A 19,604-nucleotide genomic window follows, 5' to 3' on the forward strand; every position below is an offset into this window, starting at 1 on the left:
AGCAAATCTTAAGAGGTATAAAATGAACTTTGAAGAAAAGCATAAGGCATAGAAGAAAAAATATTGACAAATGCCTACTATGTGCCAGGAACTGTTTCCAGGATCTTTTAATCTCAAGATTAAAGACTATTGATGTGAATTTGTCTGTAAGAATAATGAGGACCTCACTGCTGATGCCTGACCCTCGCCAACAGAACAAGCAAGGCGATGGCACCAAGGCTCCCCCTGACTAGGAAACTCTGGTGATGCAGTTGGAAGTGGGCCACCGAGGTTTGCAGGCATGTCACCCAAGCACTCTAGAGACTGGGGATAGTAGCTCTGGTCAGCAAAAAAGGTAGATACGCCACAGCATCGACTCTGGATGGATCTGGTGATGTTAGAAAATAAGCACCTGCATAGAGTGGGAGAGGATGTCTCCCATCCTTCTCTGCAATGGATTTTTTAGCTGAAAGCCAAAAACTCCGTAACAAACCAGCAGGTGATTTCGGTGGTACCTTAAGCTCTCAGGGAGCTTTCATTTGAGACACTGTCATAAAAGCAGTTGGAAAACCTTCAGAAACCTATATTTAGATAACTGTTATTCATCCAGAGTCCAGCCAGAACATTTACCTGAAAGATATACTTTCAAAATCAGACGCACTGCATATCCAAAACAACCCATGTTAGCAGACACAAAGCCTTAACATGTGCCTTTATTATGCATTGACAAAGTTTCTATGAAAGTCAGAATCCAGCTGACCCAAAAGGTAAGGCAAAAACAAGCAATTTTAAAATAATGACCCTTTGCTCTTATAAATACCCTCAGCAATGAGTTCCTATACACATTTAATCATAAACTCCAGCAAGAAATGGCACATGGTATCACATGTCCAGGGACCTTAATGTATTGCATTGAACCTTAATATATGACCAAATATCAAGGCACAAAGCAAGTTCTATGAGAGCCTGAGCACTTCCTGATTCATATGTTAGAATTCTACTAGAATTCTACTGCTTCATTCTGGTAGAAATATTTCTTGAATACCTAAAATATTCTTAACTGTGAGGCACCAACACATTTTCATATTATTTTAAAATTGAGTCAACATTCTGTTTCCCTTAACCTTCTTTTGGAAATTCAGACAAATTGATATGAGATATCAGAAATTCATGTGTGCCCTTCCCCAGGGAATTTTCAAATAAAAATAGCAAAACAACAAAAAACAAACCCTAAGCCCCACCTTTTAAAAAATTTATTAAATTGTTGCCATTCTCAAAGTTTTTTTTTTCCTCCATGAAATAGTAGCAATTTAAATGTTCTCAAGTCCTCACGCTTGACTTATCTGGGGATGCTTCATATTAACAAAGTAATTTTTATTGCATAACCATTACTTTCTCAGACAATATTCGGTTTTGCACAGTTTACTTTTCATTCTCACTTGATACCAATACTCTAGTTCAAGACAAATCCTCATCTGGTACCTTATAATTCTGAGTTTTACAAACTGAAGGGAATATTGATTACTCACCATATCCAGGAATGCCTTCTAAAGGGAAAATTATTCACGTGCATCATGTTCGCAGATCTTCTGTCATTAATATTTTTCTTGTCTCCTATGTTACATGTAGTGATTTTTACAGATGAATTCCAACTCTCTTGTTTGAGCAGCTATCGTGGGCAATTATTGCAACAAGTATTGAATTCCAAAAGAAAACACAAAATTTCCCCCCACCAATAAAAAAAAATTCCAGTTACAAAAGGCCTTCCAGGATTTGAAAAAAGAAACATCACAGAGCACTGCAGGTATGGGTCCATCCATTTAGGTTCCACTAGTTAGTCAACACACTAAAATAACCAGTTCAACTACTAATCCTAAATGGTGGCAAATATTGTCCTGGTAAAATCTAACCGCCTTGAGTGTAAATTAATGCATCCTTAAGGAAGGACTCTGGAATGTGAGAAGAAAGGCGTCAAAAGACAGTTTCTTGATATCCTTGTTAAAGAAGTGTTAGAAGGGAAATGGAAAACTTCAGGTTGCTTTGCCATGCTGTCCTTTAGAAATGAATATTGCTTTTTCTTCTTTCTTAGGCACATATTCATGTGTGGTCACTTTAACGCAGTGTTACCTTCTGAGACGTGTCGGACAAAGGCCTGGGCAGAGGGGCTACAAACCATGTATCACCAAAGCCAACTTCTTTCCCAGATTTCAGAATTGCTGGTTCAACTGCAAAAGTAGGAAGGCAACGAGTAATTTCTGCTTTGCAGGACAAGATTACCATTAACTACCATCATGACTTCAGAAGGTGCTGTCACGATGAAATTCCTTTCTGTTGCCTAACCCCATAATAAGGCTGCCTGTTCTCTTTAAGTAAAATGACTAAGCTATTGATCTTTTCACTGCAGAATCCCCTTTAATTTGTTATTATCAAAACCATGTGGGAGCGTTTCATATTTTGCCTTGGAAAGAAAATGAATTTCACAGCTGCAAGTCAGACGTTGTCTAAGAATTTCTTCCCCCGATGTCTTTCTTTTCTCTTTTTTTTCCCTCTCTCTCTCAATCTCTTTTTTCACCCCAAATTCAGTTTTCCAATAGGTGTCATTTATTCTGATGCTCTGACATCTTCTGAAAGATTCTCATGCCCAAGCTATACAGACCTTGCATGCTTTTAAAACACAATGGCAACAGGCTCCTGCTGGAGTCCCCCAGCGCCGAATTTCTAGCAGAACCTTTGGAATCCTCGCAGCCGCCTTGTCTGCCCTGGGCTGTGCCGCCCCAGCTCTGATCAGCTCAGGACACTTGCAGGCTCCGTGGTACTGTACATTAACTCTGCAGCAGCCTGGCTCGGCTGCAGAGACTGCTGTCTGACAGGGGATGTGCTGGCGTCAAGGGGGCCCTCTAGGTGGGTTCCCAGACATTGCAGAGCCGCACACTCCTTGCTAGCCTCCAAGGAAGAGCAAGCAAAAGGGGTTAAAGGAATAGCTCGCTCTGGAAGAGCAGATTTCTTTCAGTAAGTAATTACCAGGCAAGAAAAGCTAAACAAGGAGAAGCCTGTAAAACACCTCGCAGGGAAATTACTCCTTGAACAAATACGGAGGGAGGATTTTTTGTTTGCTTGTTTTCCTTTTTACCCAATGAAAAAAAGGGAATAAAATAAGTCCAGAGATAATTTGCAAATGATAGAGTTTGGTGGATTTGACTCCTTAAAAAAAGAATACTGGGGTGGGGAAGCCTTGCTTACTTGATGATTTGTAACCATGTAGCTGCAGATGACCACATGGTGATTTTTGGACAGGAAATCCTATGGAAGCCAGTTCTGCAGAAGTCAGTTATACTTCAATTGCAATTGCACATGCCATAAAACTGCTCATTTGATTAGGGGGTGTGTAGATATGAGGAATGCTGAGATAAAACGTTGCAATCCCTATCATTGATGTTTTGCATTTCCCCATGCTTGCTCCTTTGTTGCAAAAATTCTGTTCAATAATCCCCCAAAAGCACCCCATCACTGTTGATGCCATTTTGGAGCAAGAATAAAATAGTAAACTCTTGTAATAGTAGGTTGGCACTTAAATGGTATTTGTTTGAAATCAGTGGGAGAATGGACTTTGCAGTAGAAGTATACTCAACATTAATGTACCACTTTTAACTTAGGTATTTAAAAAGCCTGTTATGCAATTGCTTAATATTAAATGGAATACTGGCACCACTTAATATAACATGCTATTATCTTCACTTAGGATTTCCCCAGTGAGGTCCTGTCATTGCAGAAAATATTACCCAAGATTGGGTGGAGGGCATGTCCCATAAATTCAAAACCTAGTATAAAGAAAACTAATCTTAAAAACCACCATAATTGGGGGAATTTTCATTTTGATCAAAAGATGATCCTAATAGGAGTATTCCTAGGAGGAAGAAGAACTGGGTGATTCCTTAAAAGCAATTTGGACTTGGAGGTTCAGAATGATGCCACTGCACCATAAAAGAATCTTGAGAATATTTGTTGAGATTTCCTGTAGCCTAGGCAGTGTCCTCATGACCTCTTTTGGCTAAAGGGACTACATCTCTTCCATAAGGTCATTTGTAATCTGGCCCAGAAAACTTCAGCCTACATTGTTTTTAACAAGCTTTGAATGTTTTGAATGAAGTAATTAAAATTTTGATGTTATATTAGATATTTAAATATTATTATTTAAGAGCTAGGAACTTTTATAATGCCCCAGGTCCCATTCTAAGAGAGTTACAGTATTACCCCATTTAATCCACACAACAACACTATGAGTTAAGGACTGTTACTAGCCCTGTTCTCCAGACGAGGCTATTGAGGCACTCAGATATTAAGTAGCCTGTCTGAGGTTAAATATCTAGTGATTCACTATCTGAATCAAGGAAGTCTGGCTCCAGAGCCTGTACACATTACCACAATATTCTAGCACCTCTATAATCATAATGCCACCTTGTTATACTTTCATACTTTCTAAAATATTATTGTTATATGTATTATTTTAGCATCACAGAATTATGCTGAAGAGATTAAGAAATTTATTATGCCCATTTTAGAGATGCCAAAAAGGTTGTATTTGTTCATTATCAGGCATCCTGTGAGCCGTAGACCTGGAAGAGAATTCAAATTATTTGACTCCGGTTAGTGATATTTGATAATGATGATGATAATGAAGGGTTTTAATTATTTTAAAACTAACATTTAGTCCTTATACTATACAAGAGAGTAGGTCTCCATGGAAAGTAGCAAATGCAAAGATTTTTTAAAAAGATGTAAAAATATATTTTCCTTTGTAATGAACATCATTTATCTGACATTATTTTCTTAGTCCATTCTATTCTACTCTGTTCATATGTCAAAGTGTCACCTATGGGTGATAGGATAGTAAGAATATATCTGAGTCTTTCTCTACTACCACACAGTCCAACACCCAATACTTGTTAGCTACATTTCCAATTGTGGGCAATGATATAAGCAAAGCACTTTATAAATAAAATATAAATGATTTGGTCATTAAACTACTATATATACTTAAACTAAGGGGATATTTTAGCTGAATATTTTTAAAGTGACTTTTCCTTGGATTTTCATTTTTATTTTTATACATGCAACTGTCTAGAATAAAGTCTAACAAATTAGAACAAAAGGAAACACAACTGAGAAACTATGATAAATAACAGAAAAGCCAAATTTCTGCTTGAAAGATAGCAAAGAAAAAAAGTAATTTATTTCACAGTTTAGAGAATCAAGACTACACATTATTAAACAATCCAAAATTGAATATTTTTGCAGACTCAAGGCAACAAATGTCAAAGAATAGACTTGCTTAGAAAATAGAAATAACTCATTCCCAGCATTTTATTCCATTTATATTAGAAAGAGGGTCTTAAGCGTTATGTCCACTAATTTATACGCTGATACTTTAAAAATTTAACACTTCCTAAATGTATGGCCTTCAAGAAATAACAGTTAGGCAGAACTAATAGGTTTGTAATTTAAAAACAAGTTGTCAAAAATGAAAAAATGTTGTTGAGCTAGGGTAATGCTAATCTATTTTGTTACACTAAAAGATAATCATCCTTTCATGAAACTTTTAAGAAATACTAGGAAGCCAGTTCTGGTTGCTCATGCCTGTAGTCCTAACTACTTGCAAGGATGAGGCAGGAGGATAACTTGAGCCCAGTTCAAGACCAGGCTGGGAAACATAGACTGTCTCTAAAAAATTAAAAAGAAATATCAGATGATCTTTATGGCTAATCTCAGCCCCATTATTTTTATCAATACAGGAGTACGAATTATTAGCAGGGTACCATACATTGGCATAACCTCAGTGAAGTCCCTAGAGCTATGGTGTAATCTCAGCTCTACTAGAACAAAGACTGGTTTCTTGTTTTGTTTTGTGGTTTTTAAAAATTTTAATCCCACAGCAAGCACAAGAGTAAGTGAATTTATATTAACTACCCTTAGATGAGGCTGATTTAAGAAAAAACTCAATTAATCGATAAACTACAAACTCAGAGTAAACCAAAATACTGTAATTCAACATTTTCATTGAAAGATTGCTTAATGCATCCAGAATCAGAGCCAGAAATATTAAACTAGTCAGTGTCCCATGTCCTTTTTCAATAAAGCCCTTTTCTCTCATGGTTATAGGGTTATGCTCATAAGAGTGAAGGTTTTCAAACTAAGTTCCTGGGAACCCTATGGTTTTTCAAAGTTGCATCAGGTCAGCTCAGGGGCAAGGTACTTTGTGCTGGGTCTAGGAAGCCAGGTACTTTGTGCTGTTTTAACAAGAGTTCTTCTGCTTTAACTAGTTTTCTCTCAAAGTTTGATTATATATACAAAGAAAGTCTGGCTCTTTAAAAAAATTTACAAAAACATAATGTATAAATACAGAATAGTTTCTACACAAATTCTTATCTTTGTATTATCAGTTTCAATATTTCATACTCTTAAAATGCCTTCAACTTACAAACTTCCTTCACAATGAGCGTAATAGAATGATTAAGTTAAACCTTTATGCTAGTATAAGCATAGCATAATAAAGTCACACCCTAGTTTCTGAGGTTGGGTGTTTCCTAAACTCTTTAGTCACTTGTACTTATCAGAGGGTATGATGAGTTACTTCATTGATTTTCCCTGAGTTTCATTTTCAGAAAGGAACTTCAATGCCAAATGTTAAGGTATATTGTTTTGTCACCATTGCATTTTGGTATAATCAATAGCTAATGTCAATGTTTGCCTCCTAAATAACTTTGATGAAATAAAATTGAAACTCCTATATATTTAGACATCAAACAACAAAGACCTAAAAGATGACTTATTTATCTTATATGAATACCAATAATCAGTTCAGATATGTTTGGAAAGTCCCCATTCTTTCAAGAGACTGGATTACTTTTGTGCCTCAGATGTCAAAAACAAAACACTTGGTCACTCTATTCTACATATTGGGTTCATATAAATATATTTACACATACAAAAACCTCTATGTACTTTTCTTAGCATATTCTATATACTATTTATAATAGTATAAATATGTTATACACTAGGATATAGAAGCTACAGTCACCTGGATATCTTGCAGGATGTGACTTCTTGCCTCAAGCTCCCCCCATAAATATATATTTTTTACCAATAAAAAATAAAATTTACATGTGCTTTTCACATGTATGTATGTATGTGTAATTACACATTTTTTTCTTTTTATTGCATGTATCATCAATAAAGAGGTGAGAGTGCCATTAGAATGAGACTGGAAGTGACTGTGCCCTCAACCCCACCTCCCAGCAAGAAAAGAACATTCAAGACCAGATTCTCTATCCCACTTTTACAGAAAGCCAATCCCCCAGGAACAGAACAGTGTCTTCCTCTCCATATTTATGACACCAAAAACATTGTTGGTACTCAGTCAATGTTAACTAATAACCATGTTGATAGTCATGACTTTCCACTTCTGGCAAGTTCTAGCAAAGTCTGAAGGCATGCTGTTCTGCACATTTATAACTGAAATAAGAGAAGCCTTTCATGAAGCCGTGGTTTCAATTGCTGAGAGTCAGGGAACTGCATCATGTTTCAGCAAGTTGCTAGTAGCTACTCCATTCAATTTCTACATATTCTCATAACCCAGGGTACAATCACCAATTGGAAAAGAAAAGATAAATTCATTAAACACCTAGTTTCATCATCTAAAACCAACAAAAATGCTTTGTTGGGACTTTTCATGATTCAATTAGTATAACAAACCATTTTGGATCATATTCCTCAAGCTTAAATCTTCTAATCTTAAATGATAAATACTTTTACAGAAGAAAAACTCATAATATGAGTTCATAATATGAAATATATTTCATAATTGGAATATTTAGAATGCTTGCTAAATTTCACTTTTAATATTTTTTTGTAAGTAGAAGACTTAGGATGCCTAATACTAAAATACAAAGAAGGCACTTAATATTTATACTTAAAAATCAAATGTGGAAAAATGTTCACAGCAAATTTAAAGACAAAAAAGTCAAACGTGTATACTGTCTTGGAGTCCTAAGATGTGAACCCTTATTTTCAGGTTCTGCCTTTTACTTTTTGTGTAATTTTGACCAACTCATTCAACCTCTTTGAGACACAATTTCCTTATCTATAGTATGGAAGTAATACAAACTCTTAGATTATTATAATTTTAATAATTTTAACTTATTATAATTTTAAATATTTTAATTATAGAAAAATACTTTTTAATAAGACGAGTTCTTTAAATGTTGTTTGCACACACTTTTAAAATTTGCTTAGTAAAATATAATAAAATACCAATCATTTGTTTTGCAATTCACTTGAATCAAAATGGAAAAAAAATAAAAAATACAAATAATGTAATGTCAAAACTACTTCTGAAATGGAATTGCATTTCATTTATATCTTAAGCTTTTCTAAAGGCTTTGTATCATATTTGTTTAGAAAATTCAAAGGAGCAAAAATATTTCTCATGTAATAAAGCCCAACTTCAAAATCTACTCATATTATCAGCTGGGCATGGTGACTCACACCTGTAATCCCAACACTTTGGGAGGCCGAGGCAGGAGGCAGGAGGATTGGAGGATTGCTCGAGGCCAGGAGTTCCAGACCAGTCTGTGCAACAGAGCAAGACCGCATCTCTAGAAAAATATTGAAAAATTAACCAGGTGTGGTGGCACACACCTGTAGTCCTAGCTACTCAGGAGGCCAGAGTTGGAGGACTGCTTGAACCCAAGAGGTCAAGGATGCAGTAAGCCAAGACCACACCACTGCACTCCAGCCCGGGCAACAAGCAAGACCCCATAAAAAAAACACTTATACACAAACACACACACACATACTCCCTTTCTCTCTCTCTCTCTCTTTCCCTCTCTCATATTATGGAATATTATAGATTCCTACAAACGACTTGGGAAAATATTTGAAATAATGCTAGTTAAAAACAAAAACTCTCTGACTTGCAGAATAATATCTTAAGTATAAATTTATCAATTTAAATATATGTCTGTGCTAATATACAAATTTATGCCAATGCAGAGGTAAAGAACTGGAAGGATACACACCAAACTATTGACAAACTGATTACCCTTGAAATAAAGTAGTACAAGTGGAAGCATTCAAAAAGGAAGCATTAAAAAAGGATTTCCACCTTTTATTTTACATATTTCTAAATAGATTAATCTTTTAAATGTGAATATGTTCATGTGTTATTTGCATAATTCAAACAGCAATGAAGAAAAATATATATTTAATATTTATTATGGAAGAATAGTCATTCATAGTTAACATCTAAATATTGGAATATCAAACCCAAGTTTCTAACATTTGGCAGATAGACACTTGAAAAATCTAACCTCTGAACTCAAAGCTGGATAGTTAAATTCAAATATATATTCAAGGATTCAGATAGTCTACTAATATTATTAGCTAAACCAATACCAAGTCTAAAAAATATACATGAATAGCTGATTTATTTTTGTTTTCCACGTCCAGATGAACACTGTAGCTGGTGCTGGAAGCAGTATTCATTCAGAGCTGGATTCTATCAATGTTAAACCTATGTCTACTTCCTAGATGAAATATCTGATCAAATATCCTGATCTTATCATATGTTTATTTCACTCCAGTTCAAATGTGTGGGTATCTCCAAAACTAGATTTTAGCCTGACCTCCAGTCTCCTTTAAACCAGATAATAGTTGCTGGACCAACCATACCAAGAATGGTTCAGGCCAAGAATGAAGTCATTTTGAGCAACACAAAGAGAAATGTTGGCCAGGCACAGGGGCTCACGCCTGTAATCTCAGCATTTTGGGAGGCCGAGGTGGGTGGATCACCTGAGGTCAGGAGTTCAAGACCAGCCTGACCAACATGATCAAAATTGGTTTCTGCTAAAAATACAAAATTAGCTGGGTGTGGTGGTGCATGCCTGTAATTCCAGCTATTTGGGAGGCTGAGACAAGGGTCTTGCTTGGAGAGAACCCAAGAGGCAGAGGTTGGAGTGAACCAAGATCGTAGCATTCCACTCCAGCCTGAGCAACAAGAGTGAAATTCTGTCTCAAAAAAAAAAAAAAAAAAAAAAAAAAGTAAGAAAGTTGTAAGAGTGCATAGCTGTTCTTTCATTTATCCTGATTAGATGTATCCAAAATAGATTTTCTTTCATTGGTGATTTAATTGATTGTTACCGATTGATAATTAAACCTTTGATGACAGTTCTGTCGCCCACCCTCCCAGTAAAAAAGTAACATAATCCAGTTTTCAGTTCCTCACATAAGGAGGTTGGAAGTTGCCAATCTGTACTAACAATAAAAATGTTGAACAAACTGAAAAATCAACTCTTCTTAGATCCATAAGAGAAGTGAGGTCACACGGCAAACTTCTGCCCAAACCACTGGTGGAGACAGACAGTAGGATATGGAGAATCACAACACACTGGAGCAGAAACCTCCAAGAGAACCAGTGCTGGGGTAGAAAAACCTGAACTATAATTGACAAATCATTAGAGGCTGGGTGCAGGCAAGTCTGAAAGTTGAAAAACTCCAGAGGAACCCAACAATAGGGAGGTCCCCGCAATTCTGTGTGTTTTATCTCCAGGAGTGCTACCAAGTTCTCACAGTAAATATTGGAGAAAAGATTCTCTCATGCTTCCAGCAAGAGAGGGAAAAAGTAAACATTTTTAAATCTGCTGAAGCTTGGTTCTTCCTGAGGAGAAACTGGTTAATCAGAGCCTAACCTGCTGGGGATTTTTGTTCCATTTTGTTTTGTTATATCAGAGCCTCACTGACCTGGGGAAAGAAAAATGCCCAACTCCAGCCCACTCTAGCCTACCATGTGGGAGAAAGGAAATACTCAATTCCAGCCCACTTGAGCCATTCTCTCCCACCTATGGTATAAGAAAAAAAAAAAAAAAAACCTGAAGAACACTTAGGAGATTCACAATCCAGAGGCCCAGGCTCACCAAAAGACTGAAACCTAATATAGGATGATAGAAAGCTTCCCCTCCACTGCCCACCTTACCACCACCCACATAACTTTTTTTTTTTTTTTTTTTTTTTTTTTTTTTTTTTTTTTTTTTTTGAGGCAGAGTTTTGTTCTTACTGCAACCTCCGCCTCCCGGGTTCAAGCAATTCTTCTGCCTCAGCTACCCCAGTAGCTAGGATTACAGGTGTGTGTCACCAAGCCCGGCTAATTTTTGTGTTTTTTGTAGAGATGAGGTTTCACCACATTGGCCACGCTGGTCTCAAACTCCTGACCTCAGGTGATCCGCCTGCCTCCACCTCTCAAAGTTCTGGGATTACAGGCATGAGCCACCACGCCTGGCCCACCCACATAACTTAAGGCCTATTTACAGGAGTTCCTTTTATCCAGTACATGCTCAGCTATGAAGAAAAAATTGCAATGCATAGCTAAAGGCAAAGAACACAGTTTAAAGAGACAGAAGAGGTATCAGGACCAGACATTCCAGATATGTTGGAATTATCCATATGATACAAAAATGGCAGGTATACGTCAATATAAATTTGTGCAAACCCATAGAATGTACAACACTAACAGTAAATTCTAATGTAAACTATATGCTTTAGTGAATGATGTATCAATGTAGGTTCAGTTGTAAAAAATGTACTTTAGTGGGGGGATATTGTTAATGGGGTGTCTATGCATGTGTGGAGGTTGGAGTAAATGGAATATCTCTGGACCTTTCTGTGAATTTTGCTGTGAACCTAAAATTGCTTTAAAAAATGAAGTTTTTGAAAAGTTACATGATAAGCATTAATATTTTATACCCAGAATATGCAAAATTTTTATACAATTTCAAATTTATGGATGCTAAAATTGCTATTAGTAATGTCAATGGATTCCATTTCCTTTACAACTGCTTGAAGCAAAGACGTAATTTTCTCAAGAACGTTTAACAGACATTTTGACAATCTATTTATAAAATCTATAACTTATCACATAGTTTCCTTTTAAATAGATGCAATATTATTTAAAGTTTCGTTTTTAAGAGGAAACATTATTTCATTTAGGAAACCATGCAAGTTTAACATGGGAAATACAAAAATAAAACAAAATAAACACACAAGAAAGAATCAAGTCATCCATAATTCCACTCCCAAAAGACAAGTCAGTATATTTCCTTCCAGTCTTTCTCCCCTTCAGGAATAGTGGATTTACCACCAATTTTTATGTTGTTGTAAGAATATTTAACTGACCTCTGAATTTGGTAAAAAGTACTGCCTGAGAAAGAACTCTTTTATTTGCCAAATGGCACATGGTAAAGAAATTACCATGAAAATACTCAAACCTCTCCACTCTCACAGGTTTACTGGGGAAGGCAGTTCAGTCAGATGGGGCTTACAAAAGTTATTATTCTCTTTAAAACCCTTGTGATGAACTTTTACCAGTAGATAGTCTCAAGAGGGTATTCCTCTGGATGTTTCTATTCTTAACTCTTTAGTTTTGATCCACCTTTGGGTCTGCTGGTGTATTTCTTTTAAAAACTCTTAAGTAGTATATTGTTGCATATACTACTATAGTAGTAGGACATAGTAGATGTATTGTATGGTCCAGGTAAAACTAAGAAATTATTTTTACCTACTTTTAGAATGGAATACGATGTGTGGTCTACCATATATATTGTCAATCTAATTTAATGCTTCTTTAATATTCTGCCAGTACTGGTTTTTAGTACTTTTTAAAAATTATATATATATATATTTTTTTTTTCGCAGTGTTTTCAGTCACTTTATTAGGAAGCTGGAAGAGGTTGCATCAGAGGCTGCAGGTAAAATGCCATTTAAAATCCAAAGGCCCCATCAACCACTTCTAACATGTGCACATATATAGTTACACATCATTGACAGTTAACAGAGTTAGGTATAAAAGCAAATATGACTATGTTATTTACAAATACATATATTTGTGTATATCTAACATATGTATATTACATATATATATACACAGACACACAAATGAAACATTAAAAATTAAAATATTTCATTTAGCAAACTATGCAAGTTCAACATGGGAAATACAAAAAAAAAAAAAAGAAACACACAAGGAAGACATATATATATGTATATATTTTTTTATTTCAACATCTTGTATTTACTATGTAGAGACATTGCCACTCCATTTTTGAGTTATTTTTGAAATAGATGACTAAGGATTATCATTAGCATGTAGTGGGGTATATAAGGGTAGTGGGGTTTTCTGGTCTGTTTTGTCCTTGGTATATCCTCTAATGCCTAGAATAGTATCTGGTACATAATAAGGACTCAGTTGAGTCCTTATTATCTTGACATTGACTTTTTTAGTATTTTATTATCATAAATATTTAATAAATCAGTCTCTATACCGAACATGATTACTTATGTCTGCCTATAGTTCCTTCTAAAGACCTTGCCTTTTCTGCACTTCACCATTATAAAATGTGATGGGAAAAAGCATGACAACTTGACTCACTGGCATCTGCTTCATTTACTGGGCAGCAAATATTAATATTTGCTCTTTGGAATATGAAAGATCCTAAGTGAAATTGAGACGCTAGTCAGTTCAAGGTGGGGTTGAACCAAAATGTCCTGTAGACTCAGGGGCTGAAGTTACTATTTTGGGTTCAGTGCAAACTGATAACTAAAGAGAGAGTGGCAATTACAGAGAGAAGGCAGGAAACAGCAGAAACACAGAGACAAATGATATCGGTGATTATATGGCCCCAAAGAGAGTAGCTGCCTTAATTTCAGTTTTCCTAATCCAATAAACCCTGCTACACTTGTTTCTGTGAAATTCTGTATCTTCATAGTAACTATGTTCCCTCCTTCCTACAGGAGCTAGTCTGAGTCAGTTTCCTTTTTTTGCAATCAAAATTGTGATGAGTCATCATATAAGAAACCTTATGTTGCTATTCATAAATTATTTCCTTCCCTCCTGAAATAAAGTCATCTAAAATTAATGCTATATTGTAATATTGAATAGCCACAAAGAATGAACTTGACATTGAATTAATGGTTACATGGGGGCTTAAATTAAAATGCACAGAGTGGCGTTAACAATGTATCCACATCTAGATGTTCTGGAGACTGTTCTTTTTCTCTGACTGACATCTATTACACTTCCATTCAAAATATTAGCTTTTCATTTTCTCAAACCCCTTTTCACAGTTTTCTTCATTAAAATTCAGTTTGTTTCAGACAAGGAGAGGTGAGAGAGACAGAGAAAGAGAGAGCGAGAGAAAGAGAGAGATTATGGAAAAAGAGAAATACTGTGATATTTTTAGATTTATAGAGAGAATAATTTAGTACTCAAAAGGCAGAATTCCTTTTTAGGAAAAAAAGGATATTCAGATAAATTTTTTCAAACAATCATTTAAAAGCTTAAAAATATAAAAATCTATTTAAACTAGAACCCAATAATTTAGAATGATTAATAGTTTCAAAGTCATATAGTATAATTAAGTAGAATAATCTTTGTATTTAAGTATTGAATAAATTTAAGGCTAGTTATTAAATACTAGTTTCCCATTGCAGACAGATGCCCTCTCATTCACCTAGCATTTTACATACTCTTCCTTGCTGTTTTTAACATTCTCACTCGAGGGTGAATCTATAATGCTGAGCACTTGAAACTTTTAACTCACCTGCCTCTCTCTATAATTGGCATATTCCATTCCTAAAAAAAAAGCGCAATAGACTATATAAATCACTTAATAGACTCAAAAAAGCAAAACATAAACAATACATGTCCCAAACTGATGAGACACAAAACTATTACTGTGAAACTGAATTGCCTAGCTCTTCTCTCTGGGAAGCACATTTGAAATGTGGGAAATAATTCAATGGGGAATATAATGTGATTTTATCTTTTTAGTTTTTAGTTCTAAGATTTGTAAAATACATAAAGACACAAAAGAGCTTTAAATTTTTCCACAAAATAAAGCAGCAAACCTGATCAAATAGTAAATTCATTTTTAAGACTTCTCCTCTTTTCTCACTGACCTTCCCTTTCCCTTTAGATTAGCACTCAAATAGGGACTAGAGCAAAAATAAAAAGCAGGAAGTGGGCAACACTGGACCTAGTTTTTGATGTCAGAATCCTCAGCAAGTTTTATTGATTTTTGAAATCCCCAACTCATTTTCAAAATGAAAGTGCAACAGGAAGCAGGACAAAGTTCATGAAAATATAAATGCACCTTTCTCCCTGTCTTCTATAACTACTCACTGATAAGAGGCACCGTCCATTTGAGATGAGGCTGCTGCCACTGTGTGTGGGGGAGGGTTGAATATTTTTTGTTCTGGGAGGAGTAACTGTGATAGCCCCAAATTCCTGAGTGCCTGTCTTCATAGACTGCAGGTATAGTGTGCAGGTGATAGTGCTAAACTCCCAGCCCAAGGGATCCCAAAGGAGGAAGCTATGAAGAAAAAGGAAAGTGAAACAGTGGACTGGGACAGAAGGACATTACTATTAATACTAATTTTCAGCCAGTACAGTGGCTCAAACATGTAATACCAGTGCTTTGCGAGGCTGAGGCAAGAGGATCTTTTGAGCCCAGGAGTTCAAGGCTGCAGTGAGTGACAAAATAAGACCCTGTCTCTAACAACATAAAAAATAAAAATACTAACTTTCCCATTCCCCTCAGTGACCTGCTGTTTTCCACACCTTGAATGCACCTCTCTTTTGGGATCCATTTGCTGGAACATAGATGTTTTAAAGATCGGAAGCATATTTGCTGGGAGGCATAAATAATTTTCCCCTCAAATATTAGACTAAGAAAGGGGAAGCATGCAAGAAAGATACAAATATGATATGGTATTGTCAGGGTAGTTAAAAATATTTGTAAATGTATATCAGTATCGTAACATACTTGTTGAAAATGAAAATAAGGGCCGGGCGCGGTGGCTCAAGCCTGTAATCCCAGTACTTTGGGAGGCCGAGACGGGTGGATCACTAGGTCAGAAGATCAAGACCATCCTGGCTAACACGGTGAAACCCCGTCTCTACTAAAAAATACAAAAAACTAGCCGGGCGAGGTGGCGGGCGCCTGTAGTCCCAGCTACTCAGGAGGCTGAGGCAGGAGAATGGCCCGAACCCGGGAGGCGGAGCTTGCAGTGAGCTGAGATCCGGCCACTGCACTCCAGCCTGGGCGACAGAGTGAGACTCCGTCTCAAAAAAAAAAAAAAAAAAAAAAGAAAATGAAAATAAGGACATGTAGTAGATAGTAAAACGTTTTTCTTTCTTTCTTTCTTTTTTTTTTTTTTTTTTTTTTTTTTTTTGAGCTCTTTTTGCCCAGGTTGGAGTGCAATGGAGCAATCTTGGCTCACTGCAACCTCTGCCTCCCGGGTTTGAGTGACTTTCCTGCCTTAGCCTCCCAAATAGCTGGGATGACAGGCACTACCACCACACCCAGCTATTTTTATTTATTTATTTATTTTTTATTTTTTATTTTTAGTAGAGATGGGGTTTCACCATGTTGGCCAGGCTGGTCTTGAACTCCTGACCTCAGGTGATCCGCCCACCTTGGCCTCCCAAAATGTAAAACACATTTTATTTACTTTTGTACTGTCCCTTTAAGCTTTATTTATAGAGAACATCTTATGACTTTTCTGGGTACTGTTAGGCAATAGAGAGCTTTGCATTCATGCTAAACCATCACCTCAGACTCCGTCCAGAAATTAGAATGTCAATTTCAAATTGTAACCCAAAACTCTAAACTTGATTGAACTTACATCTTCTCCCCTCTCCCAGCTGGTCCCACCGCAGAGTCTCTGCATGTAGTGGAGTAAGTGGGTGGTATTGAGACTGGGTTGTTCTTCCCCTTCCTTGGCTATCCAGACTGGCTAGCTGTTGGTATTGACTACTCTGGGATTGGAAGGCACAGAAAGAGGCGAGGAAAGGAAGAAAAGAGTTTTGTTTTGTTTTCTTGAATTAGTGCCATCATAAGATGGCATCACATGTTGGAGACCTGGCAGATGTTGAAAGCTGCCTCTTTGTCTCATGGTTACTTTTGTGGGTTTATCATTGGTATCCCTGCTGGGTCTGCTGGCTGCAGTTCCTTTAACTCAAGCAAGAGCCCTGTTTTCTGAGTGCTGCTGATTAATCAGCCCCCACCAAGGCCTTGGTTTTCTAGTGGTTCCATCCCTACAAACTCTAGCTCTTGGAGTCAAACTGCCTTTCCCAGATGGTTCTCTTGGGAAGGACATCAAATGGCTGAAGGCCAGGTCTCTCTTTGAGCTTGATGTGAATTAGATAACTGCAGCCCACTTTAAGAAAGGGTAGGGTTGGACTCACAGCACTACTCAATTCTCTCTCTCTTAAAAAAATATCTTCACAAGTTCTTGCTCAGGCACGAAAGGGTGCATTTTCTGCCTTTGGTCCTGGTGTCTGGCTATGACTGTCCATCATGTGTAAATAAGGAGAATAAGTCTGAGCAAAATGACAAAGTGTTAAGATGGCAAAGGAGAACCTGGGTGATGTGTTTGAACCTCTTAATAACCAACGCTGGAATAGCCTACCTTGAAAGTTCATGTTATTAGACAGTACATTTCCCTCATTTGGTTTTGCTAAGCCATTAAGTTGGGGGCTCCAGACTTGCAACCAAAGGCATCTTAGGAAGTTTACCATAAATATTTATTATAACCCACACAAGGGGATGTCTCAGTAGGTAATCCAGTTAGACAGCAGAGGAAGCTTATGTTTCCTCACTTTTCTTCTTTCCAAGTAGCTGGTGGGTGAGCTCATCTGCTACAAAACACACTTTAAAATAAGATATTTAAGTTAATTTTCAAATGGAAATTGCTATTATTGAAACAACAGTTGTGATAGCACCTGCGATAACAAATGTAAATAAAAACAAATAAAAGCTATGTTCAATTTGTGGACCCATCATTTCTCAGTAGGCTTGGATCTCTAGAGTTCATGGGGAGACCAAAGAGGTTTCTAATATTATAATGTATTGCCAATATCCAGGGCAACAATCACATTTCATCTTAGAAAATCAGAAGATGATGTATGTGCCAAAAACCTTTGGAAATTTAATTGTGCTTTATGCTGAATTCTGTTTGGAGGATCAAGCAAGGACCTATTTTACTGTTCCATCCTATGATGTGGGTGTGCTTATATTAAATCACTTTCAGAGAAACACTAGGTGACTAATTTGTGACAATGATATGTTTGCAGACTAACACATTCGTAAGAACAGCAGAATAATGAGCTAATTTGTAAAGTACCAGATGGAATTTACTGAAAGCTGGTGGCCTAAGCTATCATAATTGTCCTTTATAATCCAAGAAGTCATTTCTAGTAATCTTGCTACCCACAACATTGTTTTTGTATAAACAGGTCACAGTAGAACTAATCCTCTTCCTGTGAAGGCAGGCCTCTGTTATTTCAGTATGCTTGGAACTGGGGAGCTGCTGTAGTGTGTGGTTCTGCTCTTTCTTTTTTTTTTTTTTTAACTCCTATGTCTGAATGGCACCCTATAATGAGGGATCATTAATCTTAACTCTTCTGTAGCCCATGTCATTGTCATTGTTTTCTTTTGATGTTGTTTCTTCCATAATTCACACACATTTAGGTGTATTCAAATTTATACTTGCACTTTCTTTTTCCTCTATGTTTGTGTGTTCCAGCTCACTGAAATTGGCATCAAATCTTCAGCACTTTTGAGATTGCCCATTCCATTTTTCCTTCCTTTCTCCAAAATCAATCCAGTGATTACTTTAACCCTCTTATCATTTAGTCTCACTCCCTCTCCTTTAGTGCTCAACCAAAACTTGAGATTTATAAACCTGAACCCCAATTTCAGCTCTTTCTCCATTACATTTCCTCAGAGCCCCAAGTATAAACGAGCTAACTTGTACTGCTAGGATAGTAGAAATTTTTCTAAAAGAAGAACTAGTATCAATTTTCCTCAAACTCTTTCAAAAACTTGATGGGGGGCAATACTTCCAAACTCATTTTACGAATCTAGCATTTCCCTGATACCAAAGCCAGAGAAGGACACTACAAAAAAAGCAAACTACAGGCCAAAGTTTCTGATGAACATAGATGCAAAAATCCTCAACAATTCAGCAAACTGAATTTAAAAACACAATAAAAAGACGATTCATCATGATCAAGTGGCATTCATCCTAGGGATACAAGAATGACTCAGCACACACAAATCAATACATGTAATATATCACATTAACAGAACAAAGGACAAAAACCATATGATCATTTCAACAGATGCAGAAAAAGCGCTTGACAAAATTGAACATCCTTTCATAATAAAAACCCCTCAATAAATTAGGGATAGAAGGAATGTACTTCAACAAGCAAAGGCAATATATGACAATCACACAGTTAACACCATACTTAACAAGGAAAAGTTGAAAGTTTTTCCTTTAAGATCCAGAGCAAGAAAAGATGGCTACTCTTGCCACTTCTGTTCATTATAATGGAAACTGCAGAATACAAAATCAACATACAAAAATCAGTAGTGTTAATATACTCTAGCTGTGAACTATCTGAAAAAGAAATTTTTAAAATCCCATTTACAATAGCTACAAAGCTGTATAACATTAAAGATGACACAAATGAATGCAAAGATAGCTCATGTTCATAGATTGGAAGAATTAAT

At 36.3% G+C, this 19,604-nt stretch overlaps 1 protein-coding gene across 6 annotated transcripts in view; it reads right to left on the reverse strand.

The window, feature by feature from the left end:
* Positions 1 to 19,604, reverse strand: part of PDE4D (phosphodiesterase 4D) — a 1,577,486-nt gene that overhangs the window by 618,803 nt on the left and 939,079 nt on the right. The window contains exon 1 of one of the 6 annotated variants that reach the window (XM_028850061.2): positions 1,509 to 2,809. The exons of the other annotated variants lie outside the window; for them this stretch is intronic. Within the exon in view, the coding sequence (XP_028705894.1) occupies positions 1,509 to 1,555 (47 nt within the window). The 5' untranslated portion in view covers positions 1,556 to 2,809. Of the gene's footprint in view, positions 1 to 1,508; positions 2,810 to 19,604 lie in introns of those variants that run through there. 6 annotated transcript variants of the gene reach the window in all.

Source organism: Macaca mulatta, chromosome 6 (genome assembly GCF_049350105.2).
Source record: "Macaca mulatta isolate MMU2019108-1 chromosome 6, T2T-MMU8v2.0, whole genome shotgun sequence".
Classification (NCBI taxonomy): domain Eukaryota; kingdom Metazoa; phylum Chordata; class Mammalia; order Primates; family Cercopithecidae; genus Macaca; species Macaca mulatta.